This window comes from Somniosus microcephalus, chromosome 2 (genome assembly GCF_052327205.1).
Source record: "Somniosus microcephalus isolate GS21.2 chromosome 2, FLI_Smic_1.0, whole genome shotgun sequence".
Classification (NCBI taxonomy): Eukaryota; Metazoa; Chordata; class Chondrichthyes; order Squaliformes; family Somniosidae; genus Somniosus; species Somniosus microcephalus.
Window position 1 is genome coordinate 254,648,833 of NC_140988.1, and position 19,597 is coordinate 254,668,429.

General features: G+C 47.1%; 1 protein-coding gene across 3 annotated transcripts in view; it reads right to left on the minus strand.

Moving 5' to 3' along the window:
- The window catches only part of fam149a (family with sequence similarity 149 member A), a 213,866-nt gene that overhangs the window by 63,929 nt on the left and 130,340 nt on the right, over positions 1-19,597 (minus strand). For all 3 annotated transcript variants that reach the window (XM_085970968.1, XM_085970959.1, XM_085970951.1), the window contains exon 7: positions 15,869-16,065. In XM_085970968.1, the coding sequence (XP_085827094.1) occupies positions 15,869-16,065 (197 nt within the window). The remainder of the gene's footprint in view (positions 1-15,868; positions 16,066-19,597) is intronic.

A 19,597-nucleotide genomic window follows, 5' to 3' on the forward strand; every position in this document is an offset into this window, starting at 1 on the left:
CAAAGATTTAATTTTCAATGGTAGCGTCAATGTAATTGTAAAAGAGACATTTCTTAAACAGGTGCTTAATATAAATTGGTTAAAGCAACAAAAAGGTACAACACACAGTACGTATTTGGCAATTAGAAATATTTTTACAGCTTATAACAGAAACTCTTAAAATAAAAATGTCACCTTCAGCATCCATTTTAAAACTGTCAGTGGGGTTCATAAGCATATTGACCAGTACACTGAGTTGAAATTAAGGAGTTCCAAAACTTCGTACACATTCTGGAGAAACTTGTAAGCTCAAAACACTATATGGCATTGTAATTCTGCCGGTGGAACATTAACCTGATTAAACCCGCTCCTTTTTAATTAGTTATTTTCACCCTGATAACCTGTGAGCTTTGATCACGGCATAAATACTTGAATCCCTTGAAAAGTAAAATTAGCAGGGGTATGGGTAAAGAGCAGGAGAGTGGGACTAATTGGATAGCTCTTTCAAAGAGCCAGCACAGGCACGATGGCCCGAATGGCCTCCTTCTGTGCGTATGATTCAATGATTCTATGAATCCACCTGCCAGCAACCTACAGCCGTGATTTTGCCGGTGGGTCAATTGTGAAATTTAAAATGATCGACAGCGGGTCAGGAACCCGCTGTCAAAACGCGCACACATGCATTTCCCAATATCGGGTCTGCCAGTGCTGAGCAGACCCGACAGGCAGCGGCGGGGGACCCAATTCAAATCATTAGTGGCTTGTTTACAGCCACTTAACAATGCTTTTTTCCCAGCTTCTTAAGTTTCACAGGTCTCCCACAGGTTTCCCGCTGTGCCTAGACCTCGTCAGTGAAGCTGAGGCAGGCGGTCAGTGGCCACTGAATCAGCTGATGAGTTGACAGCTTCAAATGTCAACTCAAAGCTCCAAGCTGATTCAGATATCTTCCCTTACGCATTAACATCTCTAAACTGCATTTCCACTACAGATTCAGGATGCTGCAAGTCTTTACACAAGTGTCCATGCAGTCTGACCTCATTACCTCTCCCACCATTGACAGATCGCTTCTGTCATCTCTACTTCATCTACCATCTATTCCATCAGCCTGGGTGCACTTTATACTCTTTCACCTTGGTCTTCAGAATCTGACCACAAACAGCCCCAGCACAAGCTTCACCAGGCACACCAACAGCACCAACAACACCAGACTTCTCTGCAATCACCTGATGCAGCACAGGACAGAGGGCATTAGCACCCAACCACATTGCTGCCCGGGATGCCAGGGATGACCTCACCATGGCCACATTTACTTCACTTGACACTGCACACCCTGGCTGCCACATGAAGCGCCAGGTTGGCACCACCTCCCACCAACAACATAAAGCATCCCTACAATGCCCAAGCCATTCCTTTCACACTCATCAGCATTGCGGGGGGTACCATTATGTCTCACCATTCACTGCAACCCACTTCCAAAGGTGCACACAAATCTGTTCAAGAAAGCAAAGTGTTGAAAATAAAGATGTCAATGTTTGACAGCACATTAACTGAAACTTCACATGAACATTGGCTAAAGCAGAAAAGTGCCTACCTTTGTGTGTTGTTAGTTGGTATGATTGGACTAGGATGAGGGTCAGTGTGAGGGGTGGCTAGTGAGATGGGGAAGTGATAATATAGATAGAGAGGGATGGGCGGAGGTGCAAGGTAAGTTGGTGTGAGTAAGGCTGTGCAAGTTTAGGGTAGGGAAGGCAGAGTGATGGGTATGTGATGAGTGGCACAGCAGGATGAGGTTGAGTGTGGCTTTGCAGTAACGTTTCGTGATCTACTGAGATCATTGAAAGGTTTGCGCCACTGCAGCCTGTAAGTTGCAGGGTTCTCAAAATCCCCACACTCCCCAAGTTATGGATCAAGGGACCCTGTTTTGGACAAGTTATTGAAAACAGGGTACCCAAAATGGCTTCTGTAAACCTCGTGACCAAGACTGACAGGATTTTTAAAAACAGGGCTCTGCCAACAAGCAGGCCCGGAGACGAAACATTAAAATGCAGGAATCTGTGAACAGGGACTCTTTGGAGCCAGCCAGACAAAGTAAACACAGAATACGCATTCATTCGACTTGAATCCAATCAAGCTAGAATGGGCCTATAATCGTGGCCATTAAGTTTCTGCATGTTTAATCGATAACAGCTCACAGTAGCCATCAAGTCAGGATGGGGACAATTAAGTTTTATCCATGACAAAACAACCAAGACATCGGGGCCATTAGACCCGGAGACAACCACTCCAAAAGTAGTTAAAATAAATGGTTGTAATCATTTAAATAAGCCCGCCAAAAGTTAAACAATGGACTGACCTGATTTGGCGCGCAGATAAGGAGTTGAAGAAACGGGTATAATTGGAGGCCCATCAGTAGCAATCACCCCTTGACTCTTGCCTCTCTTGCTCCTGCTCTCATCGTTTGGCCTTTAGCCTGTTGCCGCTCGTACTTGTGCCCTGGCCTCGTGGCAGGCTCTCTTCTCGCTCCCCGCACCGCTCAACAACCAAGGATGCCCATTACACCGGGGCCAAACACGGGAGGAGAACAAGACCCGAGTTCAATACCACACAGGACACACAGGCCACAAAGGGGTGAAAGAGATGAGACGAGACGAGACGAAGAAGAAGGTAATCCGATAAGAGCAGAGAAGGGCAGCGAAAGACGCATTGGTAAAGACCAAACGCCTAGTTGTAAGCTGGCGTTTGGTGAAGAAAGTGGCAGTGTATGTATGGACAGTGAGAATAAGTTGGCATTTGAACACTGCGAATAAGCAGTGGGTGTCCATGCCCGCAACGAATAAACCAGCGCTCGAAGCTTGGGTAGTAAAATCAACTAAGCGGTGAAAACCGCCAACCGACCCCCAACCGCAACATCACCATCGACGACTGCCCGAGGGAGAAGAAGAAGAAAACCCATCGCGACGAGACGACGACGGTAGCTGAGGAAAGGAGGGTGCTTCGCAGCAACAACTTCAGCGCCATGCCCTGAGACCACGTGGCGATGGGGTACCCCAATGGACAGCAAGACCACACCTCAAAACTCACAACCGTTAAAGCAACAAGTTTTGGATTGGTGAGCATGAATTCCTGGCCCCTCATAGCTTAATCTAGTTAGGTATAGGGGGTGGGATAAGGATAAGGGGATTGTTAATGTAGTTGCTTTTCCCTCGATGTGCCGTGTGTTCCCCATTCCCATATAAGTGTAATTTGTTTATGCCTGTATTCTCATACCAGTAATTTTTCATAAAATTGTTGTATTCTGCTTTTAATAAAATCTTGGATTTCTTATACCAAACCACTTGTCTACTCGATTTTCTGTATCGCCGCCTGTGCCTAAGTCCGGTGTCTAGAACCCAGGGGTGTGGGAGTGATTCGAACCGCCCAAGGGACAGTCAGAGGTGAAGCTGACTGGGTGCACACACGCCAACGCCCTACAGAAATGGCGACCGCGGCAGGACACCGGCAACAGGGGTGCGATGCAGTAGACAATGGTTCCGATGAGCAAACCATGATGGAGGAAAGGATTTCTGATTGTGTGTTTAGCAAGGTGAATATCACAAAGAAGTGGATCACCACTCTGTTAAGGGCTGGGCGTCCGGTAGATGCAGCAGCTAAGTGGACAGAGGGAAGGGAACACAAGAAGTCTTTAGAGAAGGCAGTCTGGCTGATGTGTTTCAAAAAGCAGGTCCAGCTTTTGGACAGGCTCGTTGCAGCACAGGCAGCCGAGTTAAAGGAGTCAGCCCTGGAGATCCAGGATAAGGCTCTAGCAGGGGAGAAGTTAATGGTAGCATTGCAGGCCCTGAATCAGGAGAGGTTGTACTTAATGGGAGAACACAAGGCCCAGTTGGAATACCTACAGTGCCAAGTCACCGAAGCCAAGGGTAATGAGTTAAGGTTGTGGGAAAAGAACGCCCGCTAAGCAAGACAAGTTAGAGAGCAGGAGGAGAAAGTAAAGGAGGTAAAGGCAGCTTACAAGCTAGCGAGCGAACAGGGGTTTGAAGAGGCAGATCACGGCCCCTGCAAGGAGCAGATAGAAAATCTGAGCCTGGCCCTGAGGAAGGCAAAAGGCATGGTGTGCCTCATAAGCCCGAAGGCAGGTCAGGCGGATTTTATGGGGAACGAGGGGAGGACAGTTCAAATATCACTGGTAGTGCCCAGGGACAACCCGGTTGAGGAGCAGGAGGTCTCACGACCACCACCCGTAGCGCCAGGTTTCAGCGAGGTCTGGCAGCAAGGGGGGGTGGAGCCAGAGGTGGGAGCAGAGGTGGAGCAACCCCCGCCAGAGAGGTCGGAGCCAGGACCGATGTGCCCAGCCTGGCATCGGAGGTTCGGCCCACCCGTCAATGGCGACGATGAGGGACCCCTCCAAAACCAGTTCGTATTACCCTATAGCACCCAACAGCTTAGGGCTATGGTCAACCATATCCCGAAGCTCTCCGAAAAGGGAGATCCCTCGATCCACTTCAGGGAAGTAGAGCAGGCAGCCAGCGTCAATGACTGCGATGGCGCTGAGTAGGCCAAAATGCTGCTATTCTCCCTGGAGAGTAGGCTTCTCCAATCCCTCTCTGACGAGTGGAAGAAGGGGCAGAGCGGGTATGAGGCGCTCAGGGATGAAGTTCTGGAGACCATGGGGATGAATGAGGGAAGTCCTTTCTCCCGTGTGGAGAAGATGGTCCAGCTCACAGGGGAAAACCCGCAGGCTTTCGCGGACCGGTTATGGCCGGTGTACCGGAGGGCCTGTCCGGGGACACCTAACCGGGCGTTCCTGAATGGGGATCCACTGGCCCATTGGCTCCGTTGCCTGGTGGCAAACAGCTTGCCACAGGTCCGGGCCAAGGCGGAAGTCTGGTTCGACCCCAAGAATCCCCAGACCACCGAGCTTACGGTGATCAGACAGTTGACCCTAGCCTTAAAGAACGGTAGGGGAACCGATGCACACCCACCCAAGGGGAAGGTGCATGAGGTAAAACCCGGATCGGGTAGGAAAGAGTGGCATCAGGAAGGGAATAACCCCCCAACACAAAGACAAATTGTTACGGGTGTGGGAAGGATGGTCACTGGCGGAAGGAGTGCAAAAACCCTTGGAAAGATAAAAAGGGAAAGAATTCCACATCCCCAGCCCAAAAGGTGGAGGCAGGAATCCCTCCCGCCGCGGTCGAGTCATTTTTGGACACCATGAGGTCCTTATTGACTGGCCAGGGGAGAGTAGCCGCTGCTACCGATGCTCTGACCCCATCAGCCCCATCCAACCCATAGCCGTAACTAGAACCAGCGCAGCCTGTCGACCTGTGTCCCTTTGAAAACGACGAGGGGATCAGGCCCTGTGTTAAGATGCGGGTGGAGACGGTGTAGGGGAGATATTCGGTGGACACTGGAGCTTCCAGCACGGTGGTCCATTCAGAGGACCTGACCAATCCACCCAGGTCTAACAAGGTCCCATTTAACCCAATGGGAGTCACAGAGAACGAGCAGGCTGGGGAAATGGCCAAACTTTTGGCCATAATTTTAGGATCCCTCCCTACCACGTGGGAGGGTAACCAAAGGACCAACGAGGTGGCCAAGCAGAGGGCTAGGGAAGGAGAGTCTTGGGACCCCTATCGGACAGGTCCGGTAGCCGCAATCCGGGACAAGGGAGGCACACGGGGTAGCTTTGGCCCCGGACCTAAAGCAGGTCCAAGCCCAAGATCCCGTCCTTAAGGCTGTCCCGGTAAGGAGAGAGAATGGGGAGTCCCTAGAAGGCCCGTTCAGGGCAGCGGACGAGACTTTAAGGCAGGCTGCTAGTTATAAGAGAGAGCAGTCAGTTGGGGTGAGGTCTGAGGACAGAAATCCTCAGCCTGCAGCGGGAACAATTCACAGACTGCACAGGCAGGCGCTGTAGCTTGTTTAAGGGGAGGGGCCATCCCGCCCAAAGACTGGGACACTCCCCCACTCTTCTGGGCTCCAGATAAGGAGGGACCCGAGGGCGAAAACCCTGCCCCTAACCCAGGTTTAGGTGAGGAGGGACCCGAGGGCGAAGACCCTGCCCCGGACCCAGTTTTGGGACCTGGGGGCGGAGACTCTCAGCCTGCAGCAACAGGCTGCGAAGAGTTACCTGCCCCTAGCCCAGGTTCGGGAGAGGTGAAGCCTGAGGGCGGGGATCCCCAGCCAGCAGCGGTGGTGAGCCCACAGGCCGCGCCAGAGGGGGCAGCGGTTCGGGTTAAAGGCCCACCAGCCAAGAAAACCCCACCCGCCAAAGCCCCTAGAAAGTCCCCACAGACGCCCCAGCCAAGGAAACCGTGGTCACAGGCTCCCCATTTTAAAGAGACAGCCTCCCGAGTCAGGGGGAAGCCTAAGGACAGAGGTCCCCAGCCAGAGAAGTGTGGTATCCACTTTGCTAATAAGCGAACATGCCGAGTGCCTGACGAAGAGAGCCGAGATTCGTAGGGGGAGGGAGCTCCTGAAGCGGACGAAGTCGCTCCGGATCCGGTTTGATGACACCATTGCCCACCCAGTAGCCAAGGATGTTGACTGATGGTATTGATTTCACAGATTTGGACTCATTTAAGGTTAAGTTGTGATGAAGGATAACGTCAAAAAATTTCTGGAGGTTGGCATCATGCTCCTTCTGGTCATGACCAGCAATGGTGATATTATCCAGATATGGAAAAGTGTCCGTTAAGTTCTCCTGTTTGACTACGCTATCCATTGCCCGTTGAAAGACGGCCACCCCAATGGTGACCCCAAATGGAAGGCAACAAAACTGATAAAGCCGATCATTGGCCTCAAAGGCCGTATACTTTTTGTCAGAGTCCTTTAACGGTACTTGATGGTATGCGCTCTTTAAATCAAAAGTTGAAAATACCTTGTAGTTGGCAAGGTTATTGAACATGTCATCGATGCGTGGTAGCAGGTAGGCATCCAGGTCGGTATACTGGTTAATAGTTTGCGAGTAATCAATGCAAAGACGTTTCTTGTGTTGCTTCAGAGGATTTTTAACAACGACGACTTGAGCCCACCAGGAAGATGAACATGGCTCAATGATGCCGTCATCTAGAAGGCGAGAGATTTCTGCCTCGATAAAGGATCGATCATCTTGGCAGAAACGTCGTGATTTAGTGACTATGGGCTTACATCGGGGGGGAAAATTGGAAAACAAGGAGGGCTGGTCGAGCGAAGCTGCCGAAAGCGCACAAAACAGTACTTTGGAAATAGTAAGCTCCGGCTTTGACCCTCCAAACTCAAAAGTAAGTCTTTTGTGTTGTTTCTGGAAATTCTGTCCCAGGAGCATATCACTGCATAGGTTTCTTAGCACCCCGAGCCGGGTGGAGAAATAAGTGCGGCCATTGAGAATAAGGTCGACAAGACAAAAGCCGGAAGAGTTGGTGGTCATTGTGGTCAGAGCCATTGCAATTTCCCTGTCCGAGGGGTAAATACGCAGTTTTAACTTACTGACAGCCCACTCACTAATGAAGCTGTCAGAGCTGCATGAGTCGATTAGTGCACTCAAAATGTGTCATAGAAACATAGAAGATAGGAACAGGAGTAGGCCATTCGGCCCCTCGAGCCTGCTCCACCATTCATTGTGATCATGGCTGATCATCCAAATTCAGTACCCGGTCCCTGCTTTCTCCCCATACCCCTTGATCCCTTTAGCCTTAAGAAATATATCCAACTCCTTCTTGAATATATTTAATGAATTGACCTCTACTGCCTTCTGTGGTAGAGAATTCCACAGGTTCTCCACTCTCTGGGTGAAGAAATTCCTCCTGATTTCTGTCCTAAATGGCTTACCCCTTTATCCTTAGGCTGTGACCCCTGGTTCTGGACTCCCCGACCATCGGGAACATCCTTCCTGCATCTAGTCTGTCCAGTCCTGTCAGAATTTTATAAGTTTCAATTAGATCCCCTCTCATTCTTCTAAACTCCAGCGAGTACAAGCCCAATCGACCCAATCTCTCCTCATACATCATTCCTGCCATCCCAGGTATCAGCCTGGTGAATCTTCGCTGAACTCCTTCCATGGCAAGAACATCCTTCCTCGGATAAGGTGACCAAAACTGCACACAATACTCAAGATGTGGTCTCACCAAGGCCCTGTACAACTGCAGCAAGACATCCTTGTTCCTGTACTCGAACCCTCTCGCTACAAAGGCCAACATACCATTTGCCTTCTTAACCGCCTGCTGCACCTGCATGCTTACCTTCAGCGACTGGTGCACAAGGACACCCAGGTCTCGTTGCACTTCCCCTTCTCCCAATCTATTGCCATTCAGATAATAATCTGCCTTCCTGTGTTTGCCACCAAAGTGGCTAACCTCACATTTATCCACGTTATATTGCATCTGCCATGCTTCTGCCCAATCACCCAACCTGTCCAAATCATCCTGGAGTTTCTCAGCATCCTCCTCACAGCACACACGCCCACCCAGCTTTGTGTCGTCTGCAAATTTGGAGATATTACATCTAGTTCCCTCGTCTAGATCATTACTATATATTGTGAATAGCTGGGGTCCAAGGACTGATCCCTGCGGTACCCCACTAGTCACTGCCTGCCACTCAGAAAAAGACCCATTTATTCCAACTCTTTGCGTTCTGTCTGCCAACCAGTTTTCTATCCAAGTCAATACCTTGCCCCCAATCCCATGTGCCTTAACTTTACACGCTAATCTCTCATGCGGGACCTTATCGAAAGCCTTCTGAAAGTTCAAATATACCACATCCACTGGTTCTCCCTTATCTATTTTACCAGTTACGTCCTCAAAAAATTCCAGTAGATTAGTCAAGCACGATTTACCTTTTGTAAATCCATGTTGACTTTGTCCGATCCTGTCACTGTTTTCCAAGTGCTCTGCTATTACATCTTTTATAATGGTCTCTAGCATTTTCCCCACTACCGATGTCAGACTTACCGGTCTGTAACTCCCCGTTTTCTCCCTACCACCTTTTTTGAATAGTGGGGTAACATTAGCTACCCTCCAATCCATGGGTACTGTTCCAGAATCCATCGAATGTTGGAAGATGATCAGCAATGCATCTACTATTTCTAGGGCCACTTCCTTAAGTACCCTAGGATGTAGATTATCAGGCCCTGGGGAGTTATCGGCCTTCAGTCCCATCAATTTCCTTAACACCATTTCCTTACAAATACTGATTTCTTTCAGTTCCTCCCCTTCATCAGATTCTATGTTCCCCGACATCTCTGGGAGGTTATTTGTGTCCTCCTTTGTGAAGACAGAACCAAAATATGTATTTAATTGGTCTGCCATTTCTTTGTTCCCCATTATAAATTCCCCTGATTCTGACTGCAAGGGACCTACGCTTGACTTCACCAATCTTTTTCTCTTCACATATCTATAAAAGCTTTTACAGTCAGTTTTTATGTTCCCGGCAACCTTACTCTCATATTCTATTTTCCCCTTCTTAATTAATCCTTTTGTCCTCCTTTGTTGAATCCTAAACTGCTCCCAATCCTCAGGTTTACTGCTTTTTCTGGCCAATTTATATGTCCTCTCCTTGGATCTTATGCTATCCCTAATTTCCCTTGTTAGCCACGGTTGAGTCACCTTTTTTGTTTTATCTTTATGCCAAACTGGGATGAACAATTTCTGTAGTTCATCCATGCGGTCTTTGAATGCTTGCCATTGCCTATCCACTGTCAACCCTTTGAGTGACATTCCCCAATCAATCCTACCCAACTCGTGCCTCAGACCATCATAGTTTCCTTTATTTAAATTCAGGACCCTAGTCTCTGAGTCAACTACTTCATTCTCCATCTTAATGAAGAATTCTATCATATTATGATCGCTCTGACCCAAGGGGCCTCGTACAACAAGATTGCTAATTAATCCTTTCTCATTACATAATACCCAGTCTAAGATGGCCTGATCCCTAGTTGGTTCCTCGACATATTGGTCCAGGAAACCATCCCGTAAACACTCAAGGAATTCCTCCTCCACAGTATTGTTACTAATTTGGTTAGCCCAATCTATATGTAGATTAAAGTCACCCATGATGACTCTGTGCCCTTATTGCACGCTTCTCTAATTTCTCTTTTAATGCCATCCCCAACCTCCGCATTACCGAACCCTTCGTGGCTGCATGGGACACAATTTGGGGAAAAACAGCTGTGATGGGAGGAGGGGCAGTTTTACCCTCGACAGCTGTAACCTTAGTAGTGGTTCTTGGGGGAGGAGCAGTTTTATAGATTGCAGCTGTAACCTTAGTAGTCACTCTTGGGGGAGGAGCAGTTTTATAGATAGTAGCTGCAAAACTAACAGGGGCTCTTGGCCGATATACCTTAGAAAAGTGGCCTTTCTTACTAACAGAGGCTCTTGACTGGCATACCTTAGAAAAGTGACCTTTCTTACTGCAATGATTGCAGACTGCGTTACAAGCAGGACAAAATTTCCTATAGTGGAATGCACCTCCACAGAAGAAACACTTCCTTCCAGATTGCCAAGATGCCGCTAGGGCAGGGTCGTCATCAGTGAAGGCTTCTAGGGTAGGGTTGTCATCAGCCAGGTTGGAGTCATCATCAGTGAGGGCTTCCGCCCGAGGCCTGTCGAAGGAGTCACTAAAAGTGATAGCAGCAGCCCGTGCACGTGGTGAAAGATAGGTATCTGTATTCCTCTTTGCTAAGTCCAGAGAACATGCCTGGTTATAGGCAGCCTGTAACTTGAGGGTTTTATTCTCCAACAGACGTTGACGTATGAAGGGAGATGCAATCCCATTAATAAAGGAATCACAAATTAACTCCTCCTGATACTGCTCAGCTGTGACAGCTTTAAGATTACAATCCTTGCTGAGCCTGCGGAGTTTCTGAAGGAATTCATCAAGTGATTCCCCGGGTTGTTGTGGAGTTGTGGCCAGTAGATGCCGAGCAAAAATTTCATTTGGGGACTTAACATATAGTTGCTGTAGTATTTGGATAGCAGCGTCATAGTCTACACAGTCTTCGATATAGTCAAACACATGAGGGGATACATAATTGGCAAGCATTCGGAACTTATTAGGAACATTCTCACCACACTCCTCAAGGAAGTTGCTAAAGGTACGATACCAGTGTTTCCATACCTTAGCAGTAAGTGAATTCGGGTCCAGGACGAGACGGGCGGGTCTGAGTAGTTTCTCAATGATGGATCGATTACTTCGTCCGAGTTCCCTTCTAGGTTTGAGTCATAGCCGTCTTTTCCCAAGACCACTCAGAGTGTGGAGCAGGTTCAGTTGATTAAATTGATGTAAAAAGACTACCGAGCGCTTGGTTTGAGTATAAAACAAGGCTTTAATCAACAGTTTCAAAACCATGAGATTTCTAATTACATCACTAGTTCCTGGTTTCAGAAACATCCTGCAGCAAGCTGGGCCCACGCCCGAGTATTTATACTCCTTGGACGGCGCCACCAGCTGGCTGCCCAGTGTTACTTCATGAGTCGTCTCTTCATGAATGATAAGATTCATGACAAATGCTTAACGAGTTCACCTTTCATATTTTAATGGTGGCATTTACTCGTTTATAGCAAATGAGTTAATACCTCAACTAAGATGGCAAACAAAAGGAATTTCAGATGAATGAGTTAATTGTTTTTATGCAATTATTATCCCACAGCTTAAGTGACTTCAAGGCTTATGTTGCTCTATCTTTCCTCCGCTTTTCACTGTAAGCACCTCAGCTGCATCCAATCAGCAAGTCCCTGGCTGAGGTTAGAAAGTTGCTATATGTGTATGTGCACGACCAAGCCCCATCCTATCAACTTATAATGCAACTTCAAAGCACTGTGGCAGCAGACTGCCTGCCTACCAGTGTATTACTTTGGTGTCACTGAAGTCATCACTATAAGAAAAGATCCAAGCGGTCACGACCGAACCAGTGCATGTATCTCTGATCCACACAGGTCCTTTGATAACCTGAAAAGGGATCTTTTAATTTATATCTATTAACCTGAAAGAAGACCATGGGCCAGAGTTACTGTAAACGGTGAACGAACACTGCCCGCCGTTTGTTAGATTTGCCCTTGCTCATTAAATTTCCAGGAGCTTTTGCTGCGTGAGAGATCGATACAGCGCTGTGCCCGCTACAGAGCATCTGGGACCGGTGTGAACAGGGAAAGCAACTGTGTGTCTCCTTAACCAATTAGATTGAAGAATGGTTAATGAACAGCACAAGGTCTGAACCAGGAAGTGTCAGTTAGAATAGTGAATTAATTACATAGGATTTCATAGGATATACAGCATAGAAACAGGCCGTTCGGCCCAACCAGTCCATGCCGGTGTTTATGCTCCACACAAGCCTCCTCCCGTCTTTCCTCATCTAAATTTATCAGCATAACCCTCTATTCCCTTCTCCCTCATATGCTTGTCCAGACTCCCCTTAAATGCATCTACGCTATTCACTTCAACCATTTCCTGTGGTAGCGAGTTCCACATTCTCACCACTCTTTGGGTAAAGAAGTTTCTTCTGAATTCCCTATTGGATTTCTTGGTGACTATCTTATATTGATGGCCTCTAGTTATGCTCTTCCCCACAAGTGGAAACATTCTCTCTGTATCCACTCTATCAAAATTTTTCATAATTTTAAAGACCTCTATTAGGTCACCCCACGGCCTTCTTTTTTCAAGAAAAAGAGACCCAGCCTGTTCATCCTTTCCTGATATGTATACCCTTGCATTTCTGGTATCATCCTTGTAAATCTTCTCTGCACCCTCTCCAGTGCCTCTATATCCTTTTTATAATATGGCGACCAGAACTGTACACAGTACTCCAAGTGTGGTCTAACCAAGGTTCAATACAGGTTTAGCATAACTTCCCTACTTTTCAATTCTATCCCTCTAAAAATAAACCCGAGTGCTTGGTTTGCTTTTTTTATGGCCTTGCTAACCTGTGTCGCAACTTTTAGTGATTTGTGTATTTGTACTCCGAGATCCCTTTGATCCTCCACCCCACCTAAACTCGCACCCTCCAAGTGGTGACCTCCCTATTCTTCCTACCAAAATGTAATACCTCACATTTATCTGTGTTGAACTTCATTTGCCAATTATATGCCCATAGTTTATTAATGTCCTCCTGTAACTTGTTGCAGTCCTCCTCAGTATTGACTATCCTGCCCAATTTGGTGTCACCCGCAAATTTAGGAATTGTATTTTTGATTCCTAAGTCTAAATCGTTAATATAAATTGTGAACAGCAGTGGTCCCAGCACTGATCCTTGTGGAACACCACTACCCACCTTCTGCCACTGTGAATAGCTACCCTTTACTTCTACTCTCTGCTTTCTGTCCTGAAGCCAGCCAGCAATCCATTCTGCTACTTGTCCCCTGACTCCGCATTCTCTGACCTTGTTCATCAGTCTATTATGAGGTACCTTATTGAAGGCCTTTTGAAAATCCAGATAAATGACATCTACTGCATTACCATTGTCTACTCTTAAAAAATTCAGTAAGGTTGGTCAAGCAAGACCTTCCCTTTTGAAATCCATGCTGACTATTCATTATTATATTTTTGGTTTCTAGATATTCTTCTATTTTCTCCTTTAGTAGGGATTCCATTATTTTTCCTACCACTGATGTTAAGCTGACTGGTCTATAATTCCCTGAACGTGTTCTATCCCCATTCTTAAATATCGATGTTACATTAGCTATCCACTAGTCCTCTGGCACTATGCCTTTTTCTAACGAATTATTAAACATGCATAGTAATGCCTCTGCTATCTCTTCCCAAGATTCTTTTAAAATGCTTGGATGCAATCCATCCGGACCAGGGGTTATATCCTCTTTGAGTTTGATTAATTTATTTAATATATCCCCTTTTTTAATTTTAAATGCACTTATCTCATTACTAATCTCATCATCCAATGTCATGTCCACCTGTTCTATCTCCCTTGTAAATACTGAAGCAAAATAATGATTTAATATTTCGGCCATCTCTCTATCATTACCTGTGGTATTATCCTGACTGTCCCTTAATGGTCCTATTCCCATCCCAACCTTCCTTTTTTATTGATATGCCTATAAAATATTTTACTATTTTGTTTTATGTACCTTCACAATCAATCACAGAATCACAGAAACCCCACAGTGCAGATAGAGGCCATTTCAGCCCATCGAGCCTGCACCGACACATATCCCACCCGATCCCCGTAACCCCTACACCAACACATATCCCACTCTATCCCCGCAACCCCACGTATTTAATCCCCCTAACACTAAGGGTCAATTTATCATAGCCAATCAACCTAACCCGCACATCTTTGGACTGTGGGAGGAAACCGGAGCACCCGGAGAAAACCCACGCAAACATGGGGAGAATGTGCAAACTCCACACAGACAGTCACCCGAGGCCAGATTCGAACCCGGGTCCCTGGCGCTGTGAGGCAACAGTGCTAACCACTATGCCACCGTGCTCTTTGCCTCCCTAACTGTTTTTTTGACTTCTCTCCTAATCTTTTCATATTTTCTCTTATCATGCACTCCCCTGTTGTCTGTGTACTTAATGTATGCCTCTTTTCTTACACTCAATTGATCCCTTATGGCTTTATTCATCCATGGAGTCTCATTATTGTTTAGTTTGTTCTTTCCTTTTAGCAGAATATATTTTTCCTGCACTCTGTTGAACACCGTTTTAAATGTTTCCAATTGCTATTCTACATCGTTGTTTGCCAATATTGTTGCCCATTTTTTTCCCAAGTTCTATTCTCAGCCCCTCAAAATCATCTTTTCTCCAATCTATTAACCTGGTTTTCGTCATACTTATGTCCTTCACAATTATCATCTTAAAGCATATTATATTATGGTCACTATTGCCTATATGTTTCCCTACCTTTACTTCTCTTATCTGCTCTGGTTCATTTCCCATTACTAGATCCAATGTCAAATCAGCTACAGAAAGCAAAATAACAAGAGGAGAAGAAAGATGGGATTAAGAGAGAGAGAGAGAAAAGAGACAGAGAGAAAAGAGACAGAAAGAAAAAGTTTTTAAAAAATAATTTTTTAATAAATCTCCAACAATTGAAATCTGAAGGAATGAGACTCCATACTTGTAAAAGTACATTTTCAGCACCAGAGAGGTTGTTTGGCAGTAATTAAGACTTATCACACCATTAAAAAGGTACTTAGACTGAAATGGACATGCCCTAACTTTCTGTGGCGAATTTAGTCCGTACATACGATGTAAGTACGGGAACTTCATGCCATTCAACACATTTGAATGGGGAACCAGACAGCGAGATGCCATTCTTGTGCATCTTATGGGGGAGCAGAGCATCTAGGACAGCAACTTCCGAATTTTCGCGTTTAACTGCACATCTGCACTCGCCTGAAGTTGCTGACTGATTTGTGCATAAATAACCGTGAGCGCTGTGAGCCTCACCATTATTTTTACAGTAAATTCTGGCCCAATAATTTTAGTTTATGAATTTTCACTCTAATGTGACTAAATCTGATATATTTATAATTACAGTGGAACCTCTCGGTAACTGTTTTATATAGGTGGAATTTGAGATTGCTGGATGAAGTGGTTGTAATATTGGATCAAAAGGTAAGTGCTGTAGAGAAAAATTCTCATTGAATTATATTACCGTTGGCCAGTACTACAAGGTCATAGAGTCATAATGGCACAGAAGGAGGCCATTCAGCCCATCGAATCTGTGCCGACTTTCTGCAGAGCAATTGAGTCAGTCCCATTCCCCCGCTCTATCCCCATAAACCACTATATGGCCACAAAAGATCACAGGTAACTGCAAGTACAGGTTTATCTGTATTCCTGATAGCATTTAGGTTTTAAATAAATTCATTTGTGCTGTAAACTTGCAAAAATTAATTCAGAATAGTTTGAACTGCCTTAAAAACACACCAACGGCTTTTGAGTCTTTGATCTCCAGTACCTGAAAGGGTGTTTTCCCAGTGTTTCCTGATGAGCTCTTCCAACATTTCAATCACATGCCGCCAGATGTCATCAAATATCTCCGCTGATACAGCATCTTTAATGCAGGCATTGGGAGAAATGGGAGGAATGCCCCGTTTATTTCTCCTTCGAGCAAGTTGAACTTTCTTTTGTTCTGAACTCTCATCATCGCTAATACTGTAATTGAAGCACAGTAGCATTAACATGAACTTAAGGGTGCCTCCCTTCATACACAGACATTTAGTACTACAAATATCACTGAGCTTATTGTATAATTTATGTGATAAATGATCCTTCTTTGTCTTTACTATTAATATAACTTTATTTAAAGCAGTAAAGCTTTTGCCTTAGGATTGGAAGAATTGGGGCAGGAAGGGGGAGGAACCATGGTTTGAGTTCTGATGCCTTCTGTACAGCCAATGAAAATTAATTTGACTTTAATACCTGTTGCCTTCTACCCTACCATATTCTACCCTACGTAAACTTGAGGTCATCCAAAACTCAGCTGCTCGTGTCCTAACATGCATCAAGTCCTGTTCACCCATCACCCCTGTGCTCACTGACCTACATTGGCTCCCGGTTAAGCAATGCCTCGATTTCAAAATTCTCATCCTTGTTTTCAAATCCCTCCATGGCCTCGCCCTTCCCTATCTCTGTAATCTCCTCCAGTCCTACAAACCCCCCGAGATATCTGCACTCCTCAAATTCTGCCCTCTTGAGCATCCCTGATTATAATTGCTCAACCACTGCTGGCCGTGCCTTCAGCTGCCTCGGCCCTAAGCTCTGGAACTTCCTCCATAAACCTCGTCACCTCTCTACCTCTTGTTTCTCCTTTAAGACGCTTCTTAAAACCTACTTCTTTGACCAAGCTTTTGGTCACCTGCCCTAATTTCTTATGTGGCTTGGTGTCAATTTCTTGTCGTATAATACTCCTGTGCAGCGCCTTGGCACGTTTTACGACGTTAAAGGTGCTATATAGATACGAGTTGTTGTTGCATTGCCTCTGCATTATAAGTAACTGGGAAGAACTGACTTTTGTGCTAGTACCCAGTTTAAGTTTTAGAGATTTCCAGATGGCCCACTCAAAGACTAGACTGTCCAGTCCCAGACCAGAGGGAAGGCACCTCAATCTTCCCCTATCAAGTTCCAGTGCTGCCTGTAATTTTAATCTGCCTGCATTAGTCCTATGGTTTGAGTCAGTTCTCACTCAGGTCACTAGAGGGTGGCAGAGTGTTCCATATCAGGGAAAAGGGGGAAGGAACCAAAACAGGTAGCAGAGAATATCCATTTTAACCAGTTTGTGATGAAATATGCCATTCATCACTCATCTGTATTCTCTGTGTGATTGTGCCTGTGACTGTGGTTTCGTTTCAGTTTCATTTCCCTTACCTCAGTTCCGTTTCCTCACCTTGTATTGTATTGTGTGTAGGGCTCTGCCCATACCTGGCCCCTATGTAAGCAGGCTCAGCGTGCCTCACATCCAGTACTGCAGACCTCTGGATGGAAGACACCTCTCCACTGTGTGTTACCTTCTAAGTTAATAAAAGCCTTGTTTTGTTCCGCTAACATTGAGTCTCGGATTTATTGAGGCACATCAATTTTATTAACTTACTTTTCAACACAATGGATCAACTTTTGAAACCCGAATGTTTGGATTTGGACCAGCATGCTTCGGACGCATCGGCACGCTTCGGACACTGGTTTATGTGTATGGAATTCTTCCTGGACAATTCCACAGCCGTCACAGGCGCTACGGACGCTGAAAGTATGAAACTCGGAATCCTGCGGAATTGGGTAAGCCACAGGGTTTACCCCCTCATCCAAGACGCCGACACGTACCCGGCCGCCTGCGACATCTTAAAGGCGCATTACCAGCAGCCTACGAATGAGGTGTATGCTAGGCATCTGCTCGCTACTCGTGCACAGCGACCTGGGGAATCGCTGGATGAGTTCCTAGTCACCCTGAAAACGCTTGGCAAAGACTGCAAGTGCCAAGATGTAAAAGCCGCAGTGTACACTGACGAGCTTGTTCGTGATGCCTTCATCACAGGCCTCAGCTCCACTTACATCCGGCAGAGACTGCTGGAAAAAACGGGATTGGACCTGAAACAGGCTGCGGACACAGCGCGATCCCTGGATGTGGCCCAGAGAAACTCGGGCGCCTACTCTTCAGCCCGCGCCGCCCACGCCGCCACGTGTGCAACAAGGGCGCCGCCATCTTGGAAGGCATCTTCCCCGCCTGGCAGCCCGACACCGTTGGGGCCCCGCTCTCCCCCCAGAAGCCCTACGACAGCCGCGACGCGTCGGGGACCCAACTGCTACTTCTGCGGGCAGTCGAAGCACACCAGAAACCTGTGCCCGGCGAAAGGCACCACCTGCTTTAAGTGCGGTAAGAAGGGGCACTTCGGGAAGGTGTGCAGAGGGAACCCCGCCGGAAAACCCGCCACCGCCGCGTGTGCGCCGTGGGAGCGGCCATCTTGGACGCCATCTTGCCCGACCTCGTGGGGTCCGCCATCTTGTGAGCAGAAAGCGTGGACGCCATCTTGTCTCGATCAGGGCCCTACAGTGGCATCGGTCACAGTGGACCAGACCAGGCCGCACCCGCTATCCAAATCAATGGTGGACATCGAGGTAAACGGGTGCGGGGTTAAATGTTTAATTGACAGTGGAAGCACGGAGAGTTTTATCCACCCTGAACTAGCACAACAACTCTCCCTAAAGGTGGTCCCTACTCGGGGTACCATCTCTATGGCTGATAAAACCCAGACATCGACCATTATGGGTTACTGCACGGTACAATTGTCCGTTAACGGAACTGTATACGATAATTTTAAAGTACTAATCATGAAGAATCTATGTGCGAGCGTGATCTTGGGCCTGGATTTCCAGTGCCACCACCAAAGCATCACGCTCAATTACGGTGGGTCCCAGCCGCCCCTCACAGTGTGCGGTCTGGCTACCCTGAAGGTAAAGCCGCCTTCGCTATTCGCGAACCTTACCCCTAACTGCCGGCCAATAGCGACCAAAAGCAGGAGGTACAGCTGGGAGGACAGGCGGTTTATCGCGACCGAGGTAGACAGGCTCCTGAAGGAGCGCATTATTGAACGCAGCAACAGCCCGTGGCACGCCCAAGTGGTGGTGGTAAGGGGTAGCGAGAAGAAACAGATGGTGATCGACTATAGCCAAACGATCAACAGGTACACCCAACTAGGTGCCTACCCGCTACCCAGCATATCAGAAATGGTGAACCAAATCGCCCAATACCGGGTGTTCTCCACCATCGACCTCAAGTCAGCGTACCACCAGCTCCCTATCAGACCAGAGGACCGCCCGTACACCGCCTTCGAGGCGAACGGACGCCTCTACCAATTCCTCAGAGTCCCCTTTGGGGGGACGAATGGGGTCTCGGTCTTCCAGAGGGAGATGGACCGCATGGTCGATGACCACCACTTGCAGGCAACCTTCCCCTACCTCGACAACGTCACCATTTGCGGTCACAACCAGCAGGATCATGACTCGAACCTCGAGAGGTTCCTGAAAACCGCACAAAAACTCAACCTCACTTACAATGAGGACAAGTGCGTTTACAACACCACGCGCCTCTGCATACTAGGCAGCGTGGTGGAGAATGGGGAAATCGGACCAGACCCCAACCGATTGAGCCCCCTACGGGAGCTGCCCCTGCCCAACACTCCCAAAGCCCTGAAAA